This window comes from Enhydra lutris, unplaced genomic scaffold (assembly GCF_002288905.1).
Source record: "Enhydra lutris kenyoni isolate GAN:26980312 unplaced genomic scaffold, ASM228890v2 scaffoldscaffold5, whole genome shotgun sequence".
In the NCBI taxonomy this organism is placed as follows: domain Eukaryota; kingdom Metazoa; phylum Chordata; class Mammalia; order Carnivora; family Mustelidae; genus Enhydra; species Enhydra lutris.
Window position 1 is genome coordinate 48,482,124 of NW_019154089.1, and position 25,944 is coordinate 48,508,067.

General features: G+C 39.3%; 1 protein-coding gene across 1 annotated transcript in view; it reads left to right on the forward strand.

Annotated features, from left to right (window-relative positions):
• LOC111140973 (LIF receptor alpha) overlaps positions 1-25,944 on the forward strand; it is a 73,592-nt gene that overhangs the window by 24,011 nt on the left and 23,637 nt on the right. Inside the window, exons 3-10 of the mRNA XM_022493260.1 lie at positions 1,068-1,182; positions 3,903-4,042; positions 10,010-10,173; positions 15,334-15,508; positions 17,345-17,599; positions 22,325-22,454; positions 22,891-23,060; positions 24,933-25,078. Of these exons, the coding sequence (XP_022348968.1) occupies positions 1,068-1,182; positions 3,903-4,042; positions 10,010-10,173; positions 15,334-15,508; positions 17,345-17,599; positions 22,325-22,454; positions 22,891-23,060; positions 24,933-25,078 (1,295 nt within the window). The remainder of the gene's footprint in view (positions 1-1,067; positions 1,183-3,902; positions 4,043-10,009; positions 10,174-15,333; positions 15,509-17,344; positions 17,600-22,324; positions 22,455-22,890; positions 23,061-24,932; positions 25,079-25,944) is intronic.

The window sequence follows — 25,944 nt, forward strand, 5'->3', positions numbered from 1 at the left end:
GTAAAAATTAAAAAAACCTTTTCAGAGGCATTAACAGAGAAGGTCTGAGATGGAATAATGTTTTTTATACTCTGATTACTTTATTTCCTCCTCCTTCTCTCTCCTCCTTCCTTTTTCCTTTTGTTCTCCCTCTTACTTGGTACCACCTCCTTTCTTTTCATTCTAACATGACAAGCTTTTCATTGTGTGGTGCCAGTGTATTCTTTCACAGTATTCTTTCATAGGTATGAATAAATACTATTGGATTATAATAGGATTATAATATTCTGAGTTATATTCTGAGTTAACAACTGAGTTACTCTTCAGTTGCTTAGGGTTACACAAAAAAATACTTTTCAGAGACTTGTGTGAGTTCATTACTTTTTAAATATAATATGCTTCATAAACATTTTTAAAGATCTTACTTACTTGAGAGCAAGATGGGGAGAGGGAGAGGCAGACTCCCTGCTGAGCAGAGAGCCTAACCTAGGGCTAGATCCCAGGACTCCAGAGACAAGCCGGGGGGGTAGGGGGTGGGGGGGGGGGTTCTTAACTGACTGAGCCACCCAGGCACCTCTGCTTCGTAGAAAATTAAAGATTGGCTGTGGGGTTTCTACGAGGTAGCATTCTGGTAACATGCAGTGGGGCGGCAGTGGCTAGGAGTGCTTAGAAGCTGTATTTGTGGGCATGGGAAACATGTAATTTTTACTTAGAGTTACTTTATTTGCAGGGAGGAATGGGGGCACATGGGGCTGTTGAAGATAAAATTCTTCCAGGCCCTCTTCGGGTCTCATCCTTGACTCCTCCGTTTATCTTAGTGGCTGAAGTTGGGACTTCGATGGAGGCTCAGTCCCTAGGTAGTCTAGTGGTTGGCTCACTTCCTTTGGTTTCCTTCATTTTTTAATCGACAGCTACAAACAAATAGAAAACTAGTCCATCTGTGACTGCAGGCTCATCCCTACATGAAGAACATGGGCCCTGTGCAGACACAGGTGCTCATACTCAGGGCTGAAGACGGTTTGATACGTTGGCCTTTCATGGTGCAGTTAAATTATTAAACGTGTGTGTGTGTGTTTCTCCTTCTCCAGGGGCGCCTCGTGATTTGAAGTGTGTAACTAACAATTTGCGGGTGTGGGACTGTTCTTGGAAAGCACCCTCTGGAGCAGGCCATGGTACTGTTTATGAAGTTTGCATTGAGAACAGGTAAGAGAAATGAAGAGCTGTAACCTAAAGGTCTTTAGTATTAGAGCATAGAGATTTTATTTTGGAAATTTTTTAATGAAATTTTAAATCTTAGCTCTCTGTTCCCTAAAAAATCTGAATCTTACATCAGTCAGGATGGAAAAAACCCTTCTCCCAGCCGAAACTGATTATTGTGTTATCTGAATATTAAGTGTAGGACACCCCTCTCATATGCTCTGGATTCTCATCTACTGTAGGGAAGTTTTACTAGTCTGTCCCAAACCATAGGTCTAGATCAGGTGGGTTCTTGTTCTGACTCTGCCCAACAGAAAATGTTCGGTCTGGAGTAGGCAGTTCAAGGCTGGCACGGTTGTGGATGAGAGACCCAGGTCCCTCTTTATCGTGCTGCTGTGCAGCATTAGCATGCGATCTCCTGGTTCAAGGATGCTTGAGGAGTGGCTGTCCTGTCTGCATTCCAGAAAGTGCGGAAAAGGATGCTTTTCTTTAGGGAGACCTCCAAGGAGTCCCACACACCTCTGCTTACATCTCATTGGCAGAATATAGTCACATGATGAAGCCTATTTGCATAAGAGGCGGGGCAATGTGCCTGGATAAACCTTGAGTTCATGTTACTAAGGGAAAGGGGAAAGGACGTTAGGAGGCCAGCTGACTGGTTCTGTCACCCCACCTTCCCCTCTCAGGTAATCTTGGAGAGGGCCAGGAGCTCTGAAGCCTAGAGATGAGGCATTTGGGCTCTCTGCAAATGGGAATATTCTTTTCCCTTTCCCTGATGCTAGCGGGACTCTGAATGGTTCAGCAACATCAGTGTTGTTCAGCAGGGCAGCTCCAAGTCCCGTTTTGCCGATGGGTGGCCCTTATGTAAATGGTCCTAAGTGTGCATTTAAATATTACTCAGGTGTTGTCTTCCCATTTGGTATCGGTTCAGTGAGCGTGAGTCTAAGCTTTGTGGTATATTTGTCAACCAGGAGGAGTTAGTTATGTTGTAAAAGTAGCCCTAAAATCTTATTTTCTTATTTTCTGCTGTGAAAATAAAGGATTATTTCCTGCTTGTGTTCAGTGTCCTCCTTGGGTCGGCTGGCATCTCTGCCCCCAGGCTCTCCTTGGGAACCCCAAACCAGTAGGGGGTCCCTCACCCTCCAGTGCATGGAGACAGGAGGAGAGGGAGCACAGCCTATGCTGGCTTCCAGAGCTTCCTTCTGGAAGGGACAGATAGGACTTTCACTCACATGTCTCTGCAAATAAAGCCCTACCACCTGCCTTGCTTTTAAGGAGTCGGAAGTATAGCCCTGCTGTGAATCCAGAAGGGGAGAACCTGAAAAATTTGGTAAATAGCATGAATGACTACCTTATGCCACAGAGAGAGGAAGCTGTTCTGGCTCTCCAGGAGTTCACAAGAAACAAATCACTGTGGGCGCTGATGGAAATTATAGGTGAAGGGCACGTTGACTGAGCGGTGTGGGCCTTCAGAGAGGCTGTCCAAAGTGTGATTGTGGAGTGTGAAGACCTAGTTTCTCAGAAAAAGGACAAAAAGCCTGAAAGAACATAATGTATGAAATAGCATGATTTAGTGAATTCCAGGGCTTTTGTGTTACTGGCAGCTAAGGAAGCCTCCCTCTTTGAGCGTACAGGAGGGGAGCCGCCCTGGTTAAGTCGGGACTCCTGAGTAAAGAACATGAAGAGGTCTGTGTGGGGTGCTGGGCAGGGTCACCCAAGACACTACAGAGTACCTCTTCTTGAACTCAGATTTATATGGGATATTAGAAATGTGGATTTAAAAAAAAAAAACATATATATATGGATGAATAGCCATAAAAATAATGTAAATGTGAATGTAAAAGACCATGGAACCAAGGAGGGGAAAAAAACAACTTTCGCTGAAGGGATAATGGGTGGGGAACTGGCAGAGTTTTGAAAGCAGAGTGGAAGAGAAGGTGTTGTTCCCATTGAAACTTGGGCCAGAACAGAAAGCAGCCGACAGACTGAGGTGTGTGTCTGCGGGGCCACAAGCAGCCAGTTTCGTGCCTGTCCTCAGTACCTGTGGAGCACCTGGGCACACTTGTATGTGTGACCAGTACCTGGTCGCCTGGGTGGCTCAGTGGGTTAAGCGTCTGCCTTTGGCTCAGGTCACAATCTCAGGGACCTGGGATGGAGCCCCTCATCGGGCTCACTGCTCGTGGTGACTCTGCTTCCCCCTCTTCCTCTGTGTTCTCTCTTGCTTTCAGTCTCTCTCAGATATTAATACATAAAATCTTTAGGGAAAAAAAAAGATAAAAGAATTCAGCACAGTGCCTTTGTGCTTAGCATTGCAGTGCTTTATAAAATGGGCAGAAATGAACTCTTCTCAGGAGCACCTGAGACCGCGTGATGGTCTTGTATAGAAGTGCAGGGCTGTAGTGGGGTGGGCATGTGCGGCGCTAGGTAAGGCTGCAGAGGGAAGGTTGGGGAAGTATGAAGGGCATGACAAAATCCCGAGTTTCTTGAAATAATCATCCCTGCTTATCACTCGGCTTTCTGGTATAGTCTGGTTATTCATCCTCCACATTGATGGACTTATATCGACCTCCCCTTTTTCCGTCTTAAAAGGCAGTATAACCTATTGTGTTTTTGTATGAAAGAACAAAGTATTTTCCAGCACATTTTCTGTTAGTCGTGTTTCTGTGAAAATTGCACTGTTGGTTTTATCCACTAATTAAAATTGGATTTTTTTTTTCCTATTGCAGGTCTCATTCTTGTTATCAGTCAGAGAAGACAAATACTAAGATCCCTGCTCTTCCACCTGGTGATCATGAAATAACAATAAACCGTCTGTATGATTTTGGAAATCTTATAAGTAAATTCACACTAAATGAAAAAAATGTTTGTAAGTATTTGAAAAGAAAATTGACTTGAAAATAACTTGGCACGGGTTCACCTGGGTGGCTCAGTGGGTTAAGCGTCTGCCTTCGGCTCAGGTCACAATCTCAGGGACCTGGGATGGAGCCCCTCATCGGGCTCACTGCTCGTGGTGACTCTACTTCCCCCTCTTCCTCTGTGTTCTCTCTTGCTTTCAGTCTCTCTCAGATATTAATAAATAAAATCTTTAGGGGAAAAAAAAGGATAAAAGAACTCAGCACAGTGCCTTTGTGCTTAGCATTGCAGTGCTTTATAAAATGGGCAGAAATTTACTCTTCTTTTGAATTTCACTTGTTAGACTAATGTTTGCTTTTCCCCAGCAACCATAGTGTGGCTTCTAGAGCACAGCCAAGATTGGGAAGGAAGCAGACTGTCGTCTAGTCAATCAGAGTAGATGTCACAGAATTCACGATCCTTTCCACATTTGGCTACTTTCTCGTCACCTGTTCGTCTCATTGATTCCTGCATACCTTACAGAATTTTTCAGGTGTCCCTTGCTGTAGGAAGTAGTCTTTGACCCTGCCCTCCCAGAGGAGACCCCGTTCCTTTCTTAACATTCCCTTGGGCAATGTGTCTTCTCCTTTGTGGCATTTTCTCACAGTTGCATTACTAATGTATTATGTGATAAGGCACTTAAGTGGTCACTTCTGCAAGAGAATAGGTTCAGTAGGACAGGAAGTTTCTCTTCTACACCTAGCGCCTAGCCACTGACTTACATGTGACAAGGCATCTTTTACAGAGGTGTTGATTCAGTGCCTATGACCTAGGTAACAGGCTGAGTGGAGTCATGAACTAGGCCCAGGCTGATGGAGATGGAGATTTGGCTACACAGTGAGACCTTAGAAACCCCAGGAGCCTTGACTCTCCCTGGTGGGGGAGGTGGGTTTATTCTCTCCTGACAACTATCATGGCACGGCATAATGACATTATAATGAGACTTACAAGGATGACTTACTTTGAAACAGGGGAAAAAATATAATTAACTTGGTGACCTGTCCAATTTCATGGATAAGATGCCTGTTTGGAGTGGTCTGTGTCTGAGATAGAACAGATTCTGAAAGGATAATAACAAAGCAAGCTTTCCAGGAACTTCGCATCTGTCTCACTGCCTTTCAAGATAAAGAGAGAGGAGCCATGTTGGTTATTTTCTTCCTACAGCTGAATGTGCGATCCATGTGAGAACGTTTTGTGCAGGTCAGCCATGATCTCAATACCCACAGAGCAATACTGTTAAAACACTTAAATATATTCTCTTTGCATGTACATATAAACAGTAAGGTTTATATTACTTTATAACCTGCTTAACAGAAGACACAGATTTTTCAGTTTGTTATCTAAATTTGTATTATTTTTATAGGCTGCATAGTATCCCATTGAATGCCATAATTATGTTACGTGATTGATAATTAACATTGAGATTTTTATTTCTGGTTTTTCAGTATTATAACCAATGCTTTAATGAGCATGTTTTGCACATGTATGTTTCTGATTTGTGTGATGATTTCATTAGGCTAAATTCCTAAAATTGGGAATCCCCTTGTTAGAACTTTTGATACCCATTGCCAGTTGTTTTCTAAAAATTTGGAGTCTCTTTGCATTTCCACAAACATCCTATTAGAGGGACACCCTATTCTTTACTTCTTGCCAAGACTGGGTGTTGTCCATTTCTCTTAGTTTTGCCATTTCAGTCTGATGGCCCCCCAGTTATAGCACTTTGTTTTTGCAGATTGTTTTGTGATTACTTATTTTAAAAAAGTTACCAGTCGTTTTTATTCTTTCTGGTCTATATCCTTTCTCAGTTTTATCTTGTGTTGAACCTCGGCCTTTCCCTCATTGGTTCACAAGAGCTCTCTATATTATGGTTATTAATTCTGTCATATTTGCTACAAATAATTTTCTGAGTTTAAAATTTAAACTTCATGGATTTCACTTTTATATAAATAGAATCTTCCACTCTTTTTCTTTGAGCTTTTGGTTTTGTTACCATGCTCAATTTAAATCTTTTACCCATCTGGAATTATTTTGTAGTATGGTATAAGGAATCTAACTTAATTTTATTCCAGGTTTTTAAAAAATTCCCCAGGACTCTGAGAGCCAGTTTGTGTTGTCTGATTTTTCAAGAGGTGAGGAGAAGGTTCTGGCAGGGAAGTTACTTGAAGATGATAGTGTTTGACAGAAAGAATTAGAAGGACAAATCAAGACAGATGCTAGATGACTTAATAGATGAGTAGTTCCTTGTGTTTTTTACAAAATTATGTAATTTGTTGATAGCAGTTTTAATACTATTGAGTCTGATTCTGATTAGAATATTAGATTAACAGTATCCAAGTAATAAGATATCACTATTACTATTATGATAATACTGATAAGAAAATTGAAAAGCAACTAGATGAATATAAAAGGGAGGTGGATGCATCAGCAGATCTTCGAGTACCTACCGTGTTGGGGAGAAGCAAGGAAAGGGTACTGTACCTGTACGTTAGAGGATCTGGGTTTTCTGGCAGTTCGCTACCGAAGAAAAGTATGAGAAATTAATGTTTTCTCCAGATGCTGTCAACACCATGCATATAAAGCAAAGTATTTAATATACGCACATATACGTAATACGCTTCTAATTGACAAGGGCAAACACAAAAATAAGTCTTCGTAAGACTTAAGTGTTTAAGTTTCTTAAAATAACCTGAAAATATGGATCTGGCTGAGACAAAATCATAATGTGGATCCTATAAATGAGCTGGGAAAGCTCCCATCCTCTGATGTTTAAGCAGAACATGGAGGTTATGGGTAAAGATGTACCAGCCTTAAAAAATAAACAAACACAAGTGATTAGACTTATTTCCCAGCTGAAAAGTTCCTATCTTCTAGAAAGCAAGTTAATACTGTCCTCAAGTGTCTATTTTAGCTGGAAAGAAATGCAAATAATAGTTCATGCGATCTTAGAGAAACTTCCCATTTTATTGTGAGGAAGTGTACTATGAAGTAGTGGAAAATGTGTGTGTGTGTGTGTGTGTGTGTGTGTGTGTGTAATCCTTTCATTTGTGTAATTGTGATTGTTACTGTCTTTTACCTTAAATATTGGCTATGACTTGTGTTTTAAAGAAGAGCCCACTTCTGTTGAGATAAAATGTAAATTACGTGTACTTTCCAGGGAGGGAGCATTTAATAATAGATGAATATTGCCTTCATGTAAGTGCTCCCGTACTTGTAAGTGCTCAAAACATAATTTTGAAGTTCTTATATCATGACAGCCTGAAGCATTTGAAAGAACTGTGTTCTTCAAAGCCTCTGCTCCGTGGTCGCGCTGGCACCTTCAGCTTTCCCTCTCCTGGTACCAAGACAGCTTCTTGATCCTCCTTTTTGTTCCTTCTGGTTTTTTTTTTTTTTTTTTTTTTTGGTTTGTTTTGTTTAAGTTTTTATTTTAATTCCAGTTAGTTAACATGCAGCATTTGTTACACAAGTTTCTGGTGTGTGATGCAGTGGCCCCTCCCACTTGAAATCTGTCCTGTGAGGCATCCCCCACTGTCCTTCTGTAGCTATAGAGCCATTGACTTTGCTGTATGGTGCTTAGGTTTTGAAGCCACAGGTCCGATTTCCTGTGCAGTTGTAAGTATTTTATACAGATCCAGTGTAGAGTGCCGTGGTCAGCACATCTTAGTTAAATTTATGAAGAACCCCCTTTTTTTTTTTTTTAAAGATTTTATTTATTTTTCAGAGAGAGAGCACAAGCGGGCAGAGACAGGCAGGCTCCCTGCTGAGCAAGGAGTCAGACACGGGTTCCGTGTGTGTGTGTGTGTGTGTGTGTGTGTGTAAATATATGTAAATAAGTAAATACAAATTTATATATATATATATTATAGATACATATATTTTAGGACCCTGGGATCATGACTTGAGCCAAAGGCAGTGGCTTAACCGACTGAGCCACCCAGGTGTCGCAAGAACTTATTTTTAAATTTCAAGACTAATTTATGTTGGTTTGCTCTGCCATTTTTGTTGCTTAGCACACTCAGCCAGCCCAGCTCTATGAAGTCCTGCAGTCTGGGCTTGCCGGGACTCCTCTGAGCTGCCCTTGTGCTGCACAGGGCAGTGCTGGGGTAGGGGTGGCCCAGGGGTGCACGTCTCTGGACATCTCTGGTTCACTTACTGGGATTGGAAGAGTCAGAACGTGGAAAACAGAGTCCCCGCGTTGTCTGCCTGTCATACCACAAAGCCTGTGTCTCATACAATGGAACAGGGTCACACCTTACATGTTTTTCATTGATCCAAACTATTGGAGTAATTTACCCATCCCCTGTAGATAGGGAGACTTGGAGATTTTAAAGAATACTTTACTTTCTCTGCCTTTTTTTTTTTTTTTTTAATTTACCATTTTCTGTCTGTGAGCTACTGTATCCTTGAGCATGTTTTTTTTTTTGCTTGTTTTTTTTTCTTTACCTTTTGTATTTCCCACCAATGACCATACCCTCCCCAATGCTGGTGGCCTTTTCTCACTCTTCCTCTCTGATTTGGCCTAAATGACAATCCATTTCTTTTAGTCTCAGCCGTGCTGGGCCTTCTCTGGTTTCCTTCTGTTTCTCAGGATTCTTGCTGGGGTTCTCTGGTGACTCGAAGGTGTGACTGTTGGTAGCTCTCCGCTCTCAGGCAAGCTTTGGCCCCTTTGAGTCCTGAGTTCAAGTCTGTCAGTTGCAGTCTTCAGCTGCACTCAGAGAGTTCCTCTTGAGTCTGTCCATGGTGTTGATGGGCCCCATTCTCCCTCGCTGTCGGCAGACCCCTCCACTCACTAAACCTCTCTCTGTCCCTCCCTGACACTTGGTCACCCATAGCCTGTCTCTATTATTTCTTCACAGTGTCTGTGATTCCTTTGCCTGCTTTCTAGGGTGGAAACTTGAGGAAATCTTAGATGTTTCCCTTTCTTACTATACTAATCCTTCATTTCTTTGATCTGGTCATTTCTTTGAAATGCCCATCAGAGTTGTTTTCCTTTTCCCTATCCCTCATGAACATGACAATGCTTCATGATCTCTGTCCTTGCTGCTTTGGTCAGCCTTTCCCCAGTGGTCTCCAACTGAACCACCTTCTCTCTCTCAGCCCCCTGCACTGCACTGCATGCCAACAGCTCACCTAGCCTTTCTGGAGGACTTTCTTGCCCTGCGGAGTATTGCCCACATCTGCACAGTACCCTGTTGGCTCCCCCAGTCAGTGCCTTGGTCATTTCTATGGTCTTGCTGCAGTTCACAGCTCCCCAAACCAGTAATGGCTCATAGCATCCCAAAGTGGGTCACTTCCGCCAGCATCAGGGGCTCTGACACCGCCAGGTGAGTGGGAAGGCTGCAGAAAAAAACAGACAGAAAGCTCTACGAGAACAGGCTTTCCATATTCTGTCATTTTCTTAGGCCTAAGGCACAGTCATACAGAGGAAGCTCCTTTACTTCTCTCTGATGTTGCCTCCTTAACAGATTCCAGACTGATGACACTAGAGTTTTGTGGGAATGTGGTGGTTGTTTGTATTAGAAGACATACTAGGATTTGATAATTTTCTCAGATTTGACAGTTGAATCATTGGGAACTGCTTATGCAAATAAATATGTATATTCACTTTTTTCAGCATGCTTTGAGAATTTGCCCCCCCCCCTGCCGAGAGCATGAACAGGACAGAGGGAGGGGTGGAAGGAGACAGAATCTTAAGCAGGCTCCATGACCAGCATAGAGCTGGATGTGGGGCTCAGTCTCACAACCCTGTCACAACCTGAGTCACAATCAAGGGTCGCATGCTTAACCACCTCTGCCACCCAGGTGCCCCAGGAGCTTGTGTTTTGTTCTCGATCATTTTTGGTCAAGAAGGAATGGAGTTTAAAAGTAGTTGATTAATGGAATTACAATATGAAAAATAATTACTTATTTTACTAAGTCGTGTTTTTTGTTTTCTTTTTTGAAGCTTTAATTCCGGACACTCCAGAGATCTTGAATTTGTCTGCTGATTTCTCAACTTCCACATTACACCTAAAGTGGAATGACAGGGGTTCTGTTTTTCCACATCACTTAAATGTCATCTGGGAAATTAAAATTCTACGTAAAGAAAATAAGGAAGTCGTAAAATTAGTAAGTTTAAACCAAAATAGATTTTTTTTTCCTGTGACATTAAAGAAGCCAAGTAATTTTTAAAAGATTTTAAGGTGATATCAGTGAACTCTTACATTGTTAAGGGTATAGATCAGATATCCTTTCAGGTTCATTAAAAACTATGTGCTATTACTCAAATCACATACTAAAATAATGTATAACTTAAAATAACATATAACATTAATTATAGTAAATTTAGGAAATTAAGGGAGGAATAATCCATGATTCTACCACTTGACCACAGTAAATGTTATTTTTGTGTTTCCAGCTTTTTTATGTGCATGTTTTTATGTAAATGAAATAAATGTATACATAAAATGTACTATTTAATTTTGGCTAATACTATAAACATAAAAGTGTTTGAAACCTAGTTATAGTAATTGTTGAGAAATTTTAAGGTTGAATTTATCTGAATCTGAAATAACGGTTTTACATTTAATAATACATACTTTTTTTTCCCTCTTTTTAGAATTTTGTTGGTAAATGGTTTCCTTATATAATCTATCTTTAGTTTCCTCTTAATCTGAAGGAGAATGAGGAATAATAGTGAAAAGTTTTGACAGTGGGTGTGTGGGAATTCCCTCTTTTGTCCTTTTTTCCTCAGTGGATTTGAATATGCTTAGTTATAGATTAAAGACTTAGAAGACTAGCTCATATTTTACATTATTTGCCTAAGTACATAGATAAGCTAGATTGTAAAGATAAAGAATTAACTCTCTAGTTCATGGTGCTTGTCATGGTGTTCCTTTCTGACTCTGTGTGTATTAGCTTCCTAAGTTAGCGGCGGCCATAGCTGTAGCTTCGGGCGTTGGTGCGTCCGTGTTGCTGCTGACAGTGCTCTAAATGCTCCATGTGTGGTTCTCTGCATCCTCACCACGGACCCCTGAGGGAGGCACCATCAGCATCACCTCCATTTTCGAGATGAAGCTGCAGAGAAGCAGGAAGACAGGAAGTAGTGGAGCCAGGACCCAGAGTTACAGTCTGTGCTCTTTCTTAACCACTGCAGTTTCTGTTACAAAATAGATATGTTTATTTTTGTGTAAGATACCTTTCCTTCCTTTGCACCTGTGCTAATTGATGTATACTTCAAGACTTGAGTCAAATCCTACCCCTCATTTTAAAGCCCATCCTAATTACCTCAGCCTAAAATGCTCTTTCTTTTCTTGAGTTGTAATGGCAGTTCTTTCCTGTCAGCCTAATTTGCAAGTAGCTTTGATAGAGCTCTACCTTGTTGTCTTGAAACTATTGCTTATCTAAAATTGGACCGTGTAACTCTTTATGTGGCTGACATTTTGTGCTGGGTGAGTTACCTATTATTGGCTTTGGGTAACTTCCCAAAACCTCCTTTTTCTCATTTGTAAAATGGTGCCAAGTATCTACCTCAGTAAATGATAACGGTACCTGTAAAGCTGCTGAATGCCTACTAGTTGTCAGTATTTCCTTTGGGGGCTACTTTTTGAAGTATAAGTGAAATCCAGCGTAAGGGAATGGAATTTCGTTTTCAGGGTCCTATTAACTCATTGCCACAAGATGCATCACAAGATGGCAACGGCAGAGTAGGATCCGATCTTTGAAGAAAAATCTTTGTGCGGGGAAATACAGCCAAGAGGCCAGAGAAACAGATAGACCAAATGAATTTTTTAAAAGTAAAACGTGAGAGGGCAAGTGATGCAGATCTGTAGTAAAATGTGACCTTTCTTTTTATATGTTATCGATATCATTTGAGGCAGAGCTGCTTATGCCTTGTCACTTCGATACTATTTTGTGGTTGTGTAAGAATAAAGAATACTGTACATTGGTGTTTCAATTAGAACATGATGGTTTCTGCTCTTGGCCTCACATATGGGTACGGAAGCTGGGTGCTATGGGGACCAGGGTGGTTGTGATACCTGGGATCTCTGCCGCACCTCCAGCCCCTCCCATTTTACTTTTCCAGTAAACAGCAGGTTTCAGTTCTTCTAGCTGATTCTTCTGTGACGTATTTCTGTTGTCCGGGTAGCATGCTTATGTTGTTCTTCCTTAATTTTTCTTTATAGTTTCGAACAATGTTTTATTTTAACAGTCGGAGATGAGAATTTCGTCCTGTCACCACCTGGCCTGGGAGCACACATGTGCATGCTGGAGTGCTCACTCACTCTCTGTCCCTGTCTCTCTCTCTGTCTCTCTCTCTCATTTCCCATCCTTTTTCCAGTATTGTTCTATTACACTGTGGTAATGTGTGGCAGACAGGCATTCATTATTTGTGTTACAGTTATATAAACACTATCCACAGCTAAACCAAGCAGCATATACTACTATTTTCCTTTTCAGAAGTACAACTTCTTGTCATGTCTTGTATTTTCAGTTTAATTTTTGTGCCCCATTAATTTAATCCTTTGTAATCTCCTGCTGAAGTGTTCAGACACACTAGTATTTTATCAGCTGTATGTTTGTGAATAGCTCTCTCGAAGGCCTTCTGACTGACTTCTCAATCCTGCTTACATAGGGTTCACACAGGTACAGTGTTTGTGTAGCAGGAGTGTGGTAGAAAGCTGAGGACCCTTGTGGCCAGAGGTTTCTCAGGAGCTGCAGCACCTAAGTATACTCACAAGTCATTTAGGATAAACCTCTGTGGGTTTTTTTGGCACATTTCTTAGGAAGTTGTTGTCCAAGGGATCTCCATCATCATCTAGGGGATTCCTTTTACCTTTTCTTGCAATGGGTCCCCCTTTTTTATAACCCACTGAGCCACCCAGGTGCCCTGTCTTGTAGTGGATCCCCTTTTTAAAAAATTTTTTCCTCTTCCTCATTTTGGTGGAAGCATATGTTCTAGTAGGTATTTGCTATGTATTGTCGATACTATCTGCTGTCTTTAATGGTAGCTTGCAGATACACTATTTTTTAAATTTAAATTGGTTGCCAGCAAAATTTTTAAGACTGTTGATTACAAATCTTGAGAAGATCCAGAAGAATTGGAACTTTCATACATTTCTGATGGGAGTGTAAAATACTGCCTGATGAATTAATTAAGACATGACATTTCTGAAAGTGTCTATTTTGTACTCACTCATGATTTCTACTTTAGCTGGGTATAGAATTGTAGGTTAGGGGATTTTCTCAAGATTTGGAAGACACTGTTCCATTTGTTTCTTCTTGTGGATCTATCTTTCTTTGTTGTACTAGACAGTCATTGGGTCCCTTTCAGTCTGAAAACACATGTTTCTCAGCTTGGGGAATCTCCTTATTGTAGGTCTTATGGCTTTGATTCCTTCATAACTGTTTTCTCCTCTTTTTTTTTTTTTTTTTTCCTTAGAAACTCTTTTCTTCAGAAATTGGACCTTCTAGGCTGGTCCTCTAATGTTCTTAATTGTTTCCACTTTCCATCTGTAATGTTATTTTGCTCTGTTTTCTTAACAGTTTTCTTAAACATTATCTTGCATTCCTGCTATTGAATTTTTTGTATTTTTTATTAATAAATTTTTTTTAATGTACACGAGATCCCATTTGTCTCTTCTTTTTGTTCATTTTATGGATGCAGTATCTCATCTCTAAGGATAGCAGTTATTTTTTTTTTTCTTTTAGCAGAGTCAGTTTCTTTGAGTTCCTTTCTTATTTTATCTTTAACTCTGATACTAGAACTTTTTCTCCAATTTCTGGTCATCCTGGTTGCTGCTCATATTTGAGTGGCTCTTAACCTTCTTTTAAAATCTAATTGGAACTTTTATGTGTCATCCAGGGACTTTAGATGACTGGGGCTTCATCATAGGTGATTAAAATGGCCTATCAAGTTGGCACAACCTTAATATTATTCTTTTAGATTTTTATCATGACCTGTTCATATGCCCCAGAAAAATCGATTCAGATCCCTGCCTTGTAAGTAGCAACTCTGCCATCTGTATCCTGGGGGCTGAGTAGGAGAAGGAGGCATGAGCACCCCAGCCTTCCTGGTGCATAGGTTAGCAAGTCCCTTGTTTTTGGTACAGTATTCCCCGTTCTCCACTCTTTCTGAGGTTCTTCATTCCAGAGGTGTTCTGTTTTACTTTTCAGATCATAAATCTCCATTCTGCCAAGATGAAGAAGGGTGGTCTTTCAGTAGCATAGAATGTGGGAGGGATCTCTGGGTGTCTAATGTCTCTTTGAAAAGCTTTCAAGCAGTCTTCTGTTCAGTGCCTCACCTTCACCATGCACTTCCAGGGGAGCCTGGTACAGCCTCTTCCTGAGCCCTTTGGCATTTCTGTGATAGAAATCAGGTTGTTTCAGTGTTTTCCATTGGGGGCTTAAGATTCAGCATTTTCAGGTCTTTAGAATCCATTACTATTGTCCATCAGCTCTCCAGGATCCAGAAATTCATTGATACTGTTTCTTCTTCTTCTTCTTCTTCTTCTTCTTTTTTTTTTTTTTTTTTGGCTCTGTGCATCTATGCCTTAAAAAAAAAAAATCTGTGTACTTTTGTTTTAGAAAGATTTCAGAAGAGAGAAGGAAGTACAGTTATTTAATCTCTTGTCTTTAGCTGGAGCTCCCAAGGTTTCTTTTAGTAGATCCTTGATATTTGATTGAAATCCTTCCATTTTTCACAGTTGAGATTAATATTTTATCCTGTTATAAGCTGCATATTTAAAAATAAAGTTTTAAACAGTTAACACATATAAAACCTAATCTGAAACAGTTACTTTGTTGAAATGCTGCTCCTTTCTTTGACTTTAATTCTTGGGAGTACAAATCCATTAATTACTTTTTCTCGACGAAAAATTGAGATCAGTTTTGGCAATGGTTCATTTCTCTCTGAACTGTATTGAATGTTCTGGAGTATTAACATCCTGTATATCAGGGAGCGGAGCCTCAAGCTGAGGAAGGTGGACCAGTCACAACGAACACTGGTGTATGCAAATGTGGGTCATTATGTCGTACACCTGAGGCTAATAGTACACTGTATGTTAACTATACTGGAATTTTACAAAAAATAGGTAAACAAATGAATCATGATTATTGTCTCCATAACTCTCCTTTTACACCTAATAGAAAACTGAGATAGTTGTACAAAAAGGCGAGCCTTTATAGCTTAGTGGTTGTATACTGTCTATTGTGTGTTCTTTAAATCTAAGGGAAGCAGAACATATCACTACTTAGAAATCTCATTTTGTGTTTGTGTTCATTTTTTAGGTGACCCACAACACAACTGTGAATGGTAAAGATACAATTCACCACTGGAGTTGGACCTCAGACATGCCCTTGGAGTGCACCACTCATTCTGTGGGAATTAGGTGCTATGTTGATGATCTTCATTTCTCTGGTCGCAAAGAGTGGAGTGACTGGAGCCCACTGAAGAACGTTTCTTGTAAGCTTCTGTTTAAAAAGCTTTCGTTTCAAATGAACGAGATTAGTCTTGCTTAAGGGTAAGGTATCGGTTAAGCTTTCAGTTCTCCAAATGCCATTTGGCTTCATGAGGGTCACCTGGGGATCTCCCAGATCTCTGTCCCAGAACATTTTGATTAAAAAACTCTTGAGTTAGGATTCAGGAATCTGTATTTTTAAAGATCTTCCAAAGTGATTACATAACCATCCAGGTTTGAAAATCACTGTGGTAGGCATTGAAGAACATTTAAAAATTTTATGTAGGTGTAATTGAGATAAAATCTGTATTTAAAAAAAAATGGCTTCTAGTTTCTTGCCCACAGAACAGATCCCTGTGAGCTAAAGAATTAATTGCGGAGAACATGATCTGTAAGGATACCTGAAATCATCTGTACATTGAATGAAATTCATATGCAGGTAGAATGTTGGCGACATGAGAGAGGCCTGGAAAATAGTTGACAGTGAAATGAAGTCCTTCGAAAGGCTGATTATCGTTATAGATTATCCACTCTAGTGACCGCATGGAGAAATGGATCAGAGGAAGGCAGGACTGGAAGCACGTGGATAAGCAAGAAGGATCTTGTTGTGGTTCAGCAAAAGACAGTGGAAGCATAAAGTAGGGTACTTCGGTCTGGAAATGAAAAGGTGGAAAAGGTGTGAAAACACTGAAGGGACAGAATTAAAATTAGTTGACTGTGTATTTGGTGACCAAGAAATAGAGTCAAAGATGACTATTAGTTTGGGCAGCTGAGTGGCTGGTGATGCCTTCCACTGAGACAGGAAATACATGAATAACTCTGGTGGGAAAGATAAATTCATTTTTAACATGTTGAGCTTGAGGTATTGTGAAGTATCTGGGTAGGGATGTCTCAGGCCGTGGGAAATACCAGTTTGGTATCCAAGGGATTACTAGGAGCCGGAGATACATATCTGAGAGTCATCAACATAGATGTATGCGAACTTGTTTCAATCTAGAGGTTACCATACTCAGGGAAAGAGAAATGGGGACCAGGGACACATGCCTTAAGCTTGTACTGTCTAAGGGTAGGACGGAAGAAAAAAGAGGCAGCAAAGTGGAGGACAGTAGCCAGAGGGTTCAGAGTAGCCCAGGAGAGTAGGGCGCTGTAGAACCCAAGAGGAGAAGGGAGTTTTGAGATGTTAGAACTTAGGCAACTTACTGATGCTGTCGATGTGGGAAGGAAGGGTGGCTGAGAAGTGGCCACTGGACTGAGCAAAGAGGTCAGTGAGCCACTTCAGTAGAATGATTGGGCTAGAAGCCAGATTGTGGTAGATTAAATAGTGGTAGGTAGAAAGAAAACTAGAGATAATGATAAAATTGGACATACAGGAAAATAAAAGCAGAGGTGTGGCTTTAACCTGCACAGAGTTGGGGTTAAAGAAAAAGTGCTGTTTAGGATGGGAGTACTTAAATACATATTCTGGCTGATGGAAAGTAAGAAGTCTTCCCTAAATACATAGAAGTGATTTCAAAGGAATAGAATTATGTAATGAATGACTTTTTCTTGGTGTAGATTTTTCACATGTAGCTATAAGCCCATTTAGAGTGAACTTTCAGACTTCTTGGATACTAACCTGTGACCTTGGGCATCGGCCTGCAGTCCCCTCTGTTCCCCCCATCATCAGCCATAAGTCGATAAAACATACATGGTTTCGTTTTATTTATATATGTCTTGATCCTTTGAAAGCTCCTTTGGGCCACCATTACTATAAAACACTTTATAGTATATTTTATATATACCGGGCTATTTTTATGGTAAAAGACTTATAAAATATTTGTGATTCCTTTTGTTCTCTCTAGGGTCACCTGATTCCCAGACTAAGGTTTTTCCTCAAGACAAAGTGATACTTGTAGGCTCAGATATAATATTTTGTTGTGTGACTCAAGAAAAAGTGTTATCAGCACAGATTGGCCAAACAAATTGTCCCCTTATCCATCTTGATGGGGAAAATGTGGCGATCAAGATCCGTAATATTTCTGTTTCTGCTAATAGTGGAACAAATGTGGTTTTTACAACAGAAGATAACATATTTGGGACTGTTATTTTCGCAGGATGTAAGTATTTAATATTAAAGAGTTCCTGTTGATCTGTTTTGCTCCTCTTTAAAAACTTTAATGCTATTTCTGGGGACTGGGCAGTCTTTTTTTTTTTTTTTAATATGAAGACACCAAAATTTTCGCCTGTTTTATGATGCATTCTAAGTTCATTTCCTATATATTTGTATTTATGTAGCTTGTGTGATAAGATTGGAAACACCCAGCTGCTTAGTTTTAAGTTCTTACTTAACAGTTTTGTTGAGTCAAGGATAGTTTTTATATATTTCTTAGTCCTACATTGCTTAGGAATTATTTCATACATAGTTGACTCTTGAACAAAAAAAGTTCAAATTGCATGGGTCTGCTTATGCATGTATTTTTTTTTTAAGATTTATTTATTTAGAGAACCCGTGTGCAAGAGGTGGGGGGGAGGGGCAGAGGAACAGAACCTTCAAGCAGACTTCTGGCATAGGGCTCAATCTCACGAGCGATGAGGACATGCATCACACAGTTAACTGATTGAGCCACCCAGGCATCCCTACGTGGATTTTTTTCAGTAACTACAGTACAGTACTTTACATGCATTTTCTCTTACAATTTTCTTAACATTTTCTGTACCTTACTTTATTGTAAATAATACATACAACATACAAAATATGTGTTAATGAATTGTCTATGTTGTAGGTCAGGCTTCTAGTCAGTAGTAAACTACGAGGAGTTAAGTTCTGGGGGAGTTAGGAGTTCTATGGAAAATTTTTTTTTTTTTTTTTAAAGTTTGTTTTAGTAATCTCTACACCCAGCGTGGGGCTCAGACTCACAACCCAGAGATCTAGAGTTGCATGCTCTTTGGACAGAGTGAACCATTTGCCCTGTATGTAGATTTTTGACTTTCATGGGAGGTCAGTACCCCTGAACCCTGTGTTCAGGGGCCTACTCAAAAGTCAATTTCCTACCTAAAACGCACCTTTTAAAATTAAAATTGTAAAGCATCCCACCTAATGCAGAAATACCTTTTTAAAACTAAAACATGCTTTTTTTTTCCCCCCAGTTAATGGAACTGTAATGATTTTACACAAACTCTTTCAGTACTGTAGTATATGCTTCTCTAACTTCTAAAGTAATACATCTGAGAAGAAGAGGGTCCTTAGAGGCCAGGCATGTTCTGTGTGTAACATATGCTTCAGAGTACAAGGGCTTCTTTATTAATATGGTCATTGCTACAGTTCTAAAATTCCATGATATTTCCAGAAGTTGTTGTGAGAGACTGCCCTTTTTACATAGCTTGTGTTGAATATCCACAGAGATTTTTGTGTTTCAAGGGTTTCTGTCCCCTCTCCCATGGTAACTGTCATGTGGCGCACTGATGGCCTTGCCCGTTCCTCCCTGGAATGCGGAGTAAGAGGCTGAATTTGGTCTAAAGGGTCTCATGATCAGAGTGTGTGGAATGTAGTGTGAGTGGGTTTTGCGATTTTCTTTTGATCGTGTGGTGGTTCTTCTTACTCTTTTTTGGATTCTTCACCTCTCTTTTCCTTCCAGTGAAACTTGGGATGAATTATATTGCATGGCTGATACAGTCTCAAGGGCATAACCAGGATTAGATGCACTTCTGTTTGATGGCTCTACCCTTACTAACTTTTTGTCTTCCCAGTAATGCATTTTGGAATTGAAGTGAGAGTGAGATTATGTTCAGATTTAAACTTTAGAAAATTTTTTTCCTAAAGGAATTTTAGGAAGGGACTTGGGAGTGTTCCTTACAAATGACCATGGAATATAAGTTCAGAACCAGTGGTATATGGAGTGATAACTGATACCAAGAAGTGAGATATCCACCTAAAAATACAAAAGACAAAAACTAAAACTCTGAAGAGACTATACATCGTTTTTGTTATACATCAAGTTACACATCAAGTTTTTGTTATACATCAGGTTATACATCAAGTTTTTCCAATAGTGTGCTACTCTTCTACCATAATAGTAGAACAGGCCTGTTTAATTCATAATTTAACCTTCATTTATAGCATTTGGGGGTTGAAAAATTGAGTATTTGTTAACTCAAAAGCAGAAGTAGAATTTCCCTGCAGAGGGATTTCTTTAGGAACTTAACAGCAAGGGCAGTTCATGGCATGAGTTAGGGATTAAGAGTCATTATTTTCTTTTCCTTACGCACATCCTGTTAACCCTCCATATATTGAAAAGACACAATCAAAACCTGACAGGATTTTGATTTGAGTTGCATTAGATTTATTAATTTAGGAGACCACTTAGGAGAATTTTCATTCTCATTGTACTGAGTTACCCAAATCAGGAACATGTATATCTTTTCATTTAGTTAGCTCTTCTTTGATTTATGTCAGTGATAGGTGGTCTTACATATCTTTCAGTAAGTTTATCACTAAGAATTTGATGTTCAGTGCTAGTATTAGAGTAGCTTTTTTCCTCTTCAGTTTATTACTGTGATTGCAAATTCATGTATTATCCAGCAGACAGAATAGTTATTTATCCAGTACTTGTCAGTGTTTATGCATGAACTGATTTAGTTATAGGCAAAATCTTTTATAAATACTATGTGTTCAGTAATCACTATTTTCATAGATAGTGTCACTTCAGCATGATACCTAAGTATTAATCTTTCATCATACTCAAAAACTTCAAAATACTACACTGTGACACTGTGACATAGAATTAGAGCATGTAAATATTTTATGTCACCAGTCAAATTTCATACTTTCTCATTTGGAAATACTTTAATAAAAAATGGCTTTTTTAAAAAATTGCATTTTCTATTTGCTGGTTATACAGTTGATTATACCTAGTTTTTATCCAGCTTTAGCTGATTCCCTTGTTAGTTCTTTGAGAAGACAGTCAGTACATTCCCTTTCAAATACAGCTTTGTCATATTTTTTTCTCCCTGCATCTTTGCTTCCACTTCTTTCTAATTGCTTCTGTTATTTGGGTTTTAACTAAACACATCTGCTACATACTATAATACTCAGGATTATACTAAAAAATCTAGTATGTCATTTTAATAAAATGAAAGTTTAGCCTTAGATTTAGAACAATTTTTTAAACAAGTATGTCAGTGTTATCTGATTATGCAGTTGTTAGACTTTAAATACTCATGACTTCTCTTAATATTACCTAAAATGTTATTGACGGACATGATTCTACCTTAGGAAGCTATGTGAAATTTTCTGTGCCCTTTTAAGTCTCTAAAACAGTCTAAGAACAGTTTTTATTTTTATTTATTTTTATTTTTTTAAAGATTTTATTTATTTATTTGACAGGCAGAGATTACAAGTAGACAGAGAGGCAGGCAGAGAGAGGAAGGGAAGCAGGCTCCCCGCTGAGCAGAGAGCCTGATGTGGGGCTCGATCCCATGACCTGAGCCGAAGGCAGAGTCTTTAACCCACTCAGCCACCCAGGTGCCCCTAAGAATTAGTTTTTAAAGTTCAGTTTTTTTGTTTTTGTTTTTTTTGGGGGGGGTTGTTTGTTTGTTTTTTGTTTTTAAAGATTTTATTTATTTGACAGAGATCACAAGGAGGCAGAGGCAGGAAGAGAGAGAGGGAAGCAGGCTCCCCGCCGAGCAGAGAGCCTGACGGTGCTCGATCCCAGGACCCCAAGACAATCACCTGAGCAGAAGGCGGACGCTTTGACTGAGCCACCCAGGCACCCCTTAAAGTTTAGTTTTTTAAAAAACTAAATTATTTTACAGAATTTTTCAACAAGTAGATAATCGTTTTTAAAAAATCTTATTTAAGGGAGCCTGGGTGGCTCAGTGGCTTAAGCCGCTGCTTTCGGCTCAGGTCATGATCCCAGGGTCCTGGGATCGAGTCCTGCGTCGGGCTCTTTGCTTGGCAGGGAGCCTGCTTCCTCCTCTCTCTCTCTGCCTGCCTCTCTGCCTACTTGTGATCTCTCTCTGTCAAATAAATAAATAAAATCTAAAAAAAAAATCTTATTTAATGAAAGATAATTTAGATAAATGTAACAGAGAACACCCGTTTCTATGTATGTTTAATTAAACATGAAATCGGAAATAACAGTTTCTGTAATTAGTGTCTAACTGAAGAATTTTCCATTATTACTTTAAAAGTCTAAGACACACAGAAAAACCCCAAAAGTTTTTCTTTTATTTAGTTTTCTCCCTGCAAAATCAGAGGGAATGTTGCAGTCAAGAACAAAAACAAAAGAGCTGTAGTCACTTTGAACATGAGGAAGATGCAGGATTTTACCAAGAGATGCTTTGCAGATAATAGTCATTGTAACTCATTTAAGAACTCTGAAACTTGGAATGTGGCTTGTGCTGACCTGTGATTTGAATTGGTACTTCTTTTCAAATCACGGTATAGACATGATAGATAATACTACTTTCACCCTGTAGATTTTTTTGATTTATTGGCTACAGCTTCTTTTGAGAGATTTGGTGGGATTTGAGGGGGAAAGAATGTGTTCAGGTTGCTCTTGGGGCGTTTCCAAATGAGCTAGTTGTCATTAAGCAGTACATTTTAGTATTTCTACATTTCTACATACTAAATACATTTAGTATTTCATCATTTCTGACATAATATGGACTCCAGAAAAACATGCTACAGAAAGCATGGCAGTGCTGCGTTGTTCAGAAGGTCAAATGTAAATACGTTATTTCATTTCCAGAGGAAATTGTACAAAATGTAATTAACATTTGTGAAACATGTTTTCAGGGAAAATGTATGTAACCACTAAGTAACTGCATTTTTTTCCTGTTAGATCCACCTGATACTCCTCAAAAACTGAATTGTGAGACCTCTGATTTAAAAGAGATTGTCTGTACTTGGAATCCAGGAAGACCAACCGCATTGGTGGGCCCACGCAATACGAGTTACACTTTATTTGAAAGGTAAAACTCACCAGGGAAAGATGTCAGATGGCAGGGAGTACCCTGGAGGGTATTAAATGACACAGGGAAATGTGGTATCTCATTTCTGTTATGAATAAAATAAAAACTCAGTACGCTGTATAAAATTGGATATACCATTAATACTGCAAATGACATGCACACAGACTAGATTCATGTGCCTTTTTTAAAAATCCTAGAAGAACCCTCAAATACGAACAGGGACTGTTTTAGATAGTAGGCTTCTGGCTGGTGATTTTCGTCTATTTTCTGAATCAGACACAATTTCCTAGCCAAGTATGTAGTGCATCTGGAATTAGAAATACAAACTTTTAAAAAAGATTAATTATTAGAAATTTACCCATTTATTTTTTCCTGAAGTATTTATCTCTCTTGCCGTTTTGAAATGATTTTAATATTTCTTCTTCTTCTAATTCAGTTTTTCGGGGAAATATGTTAGATTTAAAAGAGTTGAAGCGCCAACAAATGAAAGCTATCAGTTATTCTTTCAAATGCATCCAAATCAAGAAATATATAATTTTACTTTGAATGCTCACAATCCTCTGGGTCGATCAGAATCAACTATTTTAGTTAACATAACTGAAAAAGGTAAGCTGCTGCATAAACCAGTGTCTTAAAAACAATTTTAGAAGGGATAAAATATTTTGAAATTAAAGTTCTTTTAGGGCTTACTTTTTATAATTTTCTTTAGAGTTACAAATAAGTTTTTATTTTAAAATCCTTAAAATGTATAATTTCAAGTTTCACCATTTTGTTGATTTCAGATACAAATTTGAATTGGTCATTTACATAGAAACTCTAAGTGGCTTTAATAGTTTTTGATTGTTGAAAAATTTTGTGTCCAGTTCTTAAAAGATTTTTATTTTTTAAAATCTTTCTATTTTAAAATAACTATAGACTCACGAGTGGTTGCAAAAATAATAAAGCCCTGTGACATCTCCCCCAGCTTTCCCCATTTGTGATGTCTTACTAACTGTAGTACAGTTTTCAAGTGAGCAGTCGACATGGGTACAGTATGGTAAACCAGACTGGTGAACTGGACTGCTGACCTTGCTCAGTTCTAACGAGGTTCTGTGTGCATTGAGAGGTGTGTGTGCATGGATGTGTCTGTGCAGTTGAATCTGTCTAGAGATTCATGGAACCACCAGCATAGTCAAGATACAGAGCTGTTCTGTCTCCACAGAGACACTCTCTCTTCCTGCCCCATTGGCAAACCTCCCCACACCTCCCCGCTACCCATCCCCCCCACACACACCATGCTCCTGCAGCCCTGTCCCCAGGCAATATCTCCTCTGTTCCTCATCTCTGTGTTTTGTCATTTTGAAATGTTGTATAAATGGAATACCCAGTACCTAACTTTTGGAGATTGGCATTTTTTACTAAGAGTAATGTCCTTGAGCTCCATCTAAGGTGCTGTGTACATCAGTGAGTGAGTGGTTCCTTTTTATTGCTGATGATTCTGGAATTTTTACTAGCCCTATTAATACCTAGCTCAAGATAGAAATAAAATATGGTCCATCTTCTTAGCATTCATTCCTGTGGGCATCCCACTGCATCGGTGCCATAGCGGGCTCTCTGGCCCACGGAGCGCTGGTGTGGAGGCCTGACCTCCCTCACAGACTCACAGTCAGTGGAGAAGGGCTCAAACCAAACACATTATGATAGAGACTGGCAAGTGCCCAGTAGCTGAGCTCGTTGCCCTACTCGTAAATGTAAGTAACTTCTATTGGTTATTCCTTCTCCTCACTTTCGTTCTTTCCTGGTTTTCCCTAAGCTCAGAAGAGCTATGTTTGGTACATTTGAGGGCTAGTGTTCATGTGTATTTGCCCCCTGCCTTTCCGCCTTACTGTCACAGTACTCCTTGCCACTCACGTTGGCCTCTGTGCCATCACCGGCATCATGTGCAGTTTGTCTCACTGTCGTCCCGTTCTTGCCAAGACCCCAATCAGAAGTGCTCTTCCGCATCTGTTTTGCCAATTTTAGTTAGATTCTTCCTTCAGAGCGCACCTTAAGTCCCATCTTCTCTCTCAGACTTTCCCGACCACACTTGGCATCTCAGTGCCTGTGGCCACTAGTACTACGCATTTCCAACTTAGCGTATATACTCTTATTCATTCTCTCTCTCTCTCTCTCTCTCTCTCTCTCTCTCTTTTGGTCACTCTCCAAATGAATTCGGCATTCCTTAAAGGTAGAGATTATGATCTTACTACCTTTTAGTATTCCTGATGCCAGTCTAGGAACCGTGAGTGTGGTTGGTCCGGAAACAGAGTAGGCATGATTCCAGCAGTAAAAGTGAGGTTTGTGTATGCCACGGCTTGAGTGGAATGTTGTTGATCGGTACCAATGACTCCTCTCGTTTCTTAGTGGTTTTTGTTTTGTTTTGTTTTGTTTTGTTTTTAATTGTCATTTGTCCTATTAGAAAGTAACTTTTTAAGTAATCTTTACAAATTATACTTACAGTCTGTCCTCGTATTCCTACTTCAATCAAAGTGAAGGATATTAATTCAACAGCTGTTACACTTTCCTGGCATTTACCAGGCAACTTTGCAAAGATTAAACTTTTATGTCAAATTGAAATTAACAAAACTAACTCAGTCCAAGAATTGGTGAGTAAGATTTTCCTATAAACTTCCTTTGATGTTACTTTGGCTAAAATAGTTTTCAGAATGAATTAAGGATATTGATATGCAGAAGCTCTCACATGGATTATTACAGAGATTTAGTAAGAAGTAAGACACTATATATATCAGTGTAATGACAGCATTATATGTAGCACTTGAAACAATTGTAATACTGGGTGTCATAGAACATGAGTTTGACTTTGACTTCCCACAATGTTTCCAGGTCTAGTATAGTCCCTGGCACATGGCTGGTGCTCAGCAGATTTGTAAATGAATGGATAGTTGTTGCTATAACCTTTCACATCAGTTAATGGGCTGATAAGCACCAGAGAGGAGATGTGATTTTTAAAATTGCCAAGTGCAGCAATAGGAACAAGTTCTAAGTCAGAAGGTGGTCGTTTCAAGTCAGAACATGACTTTTTAATACATTGCGGATACTTAGCTTGACTTTTGTACTGCACCATCTTGTAATTTGTGCTAAGTCCAAAATGAAAGATACTGAATGAAAATACTCATTTGGAAATTTACATGATTGCTAGAAAATCAGTCAAATGGCAGAATATAACCCAGAAAACTGCTTTGTAATTCGTAATTGGGAGCTCAGAGGATTTCCTGAGACATGCGGATCCTCAGATTTGTTTAAATTGTTTCACTTTAATTTTATATAATTTAAATAAGAGTTTGTTGAAGAATATATTCTACATGTTTAGCACCATACTAGAGGTTCTGAGTACCCTATTAAAAATGCATAAAATGATGCCTGCCTCAAAGAAGCTTCCAAATACAGCTTATATATTTAATCCTCAAGGTCATCTTAGATTACTAAAGTGTACTAAGGCCTGTTGTATTAC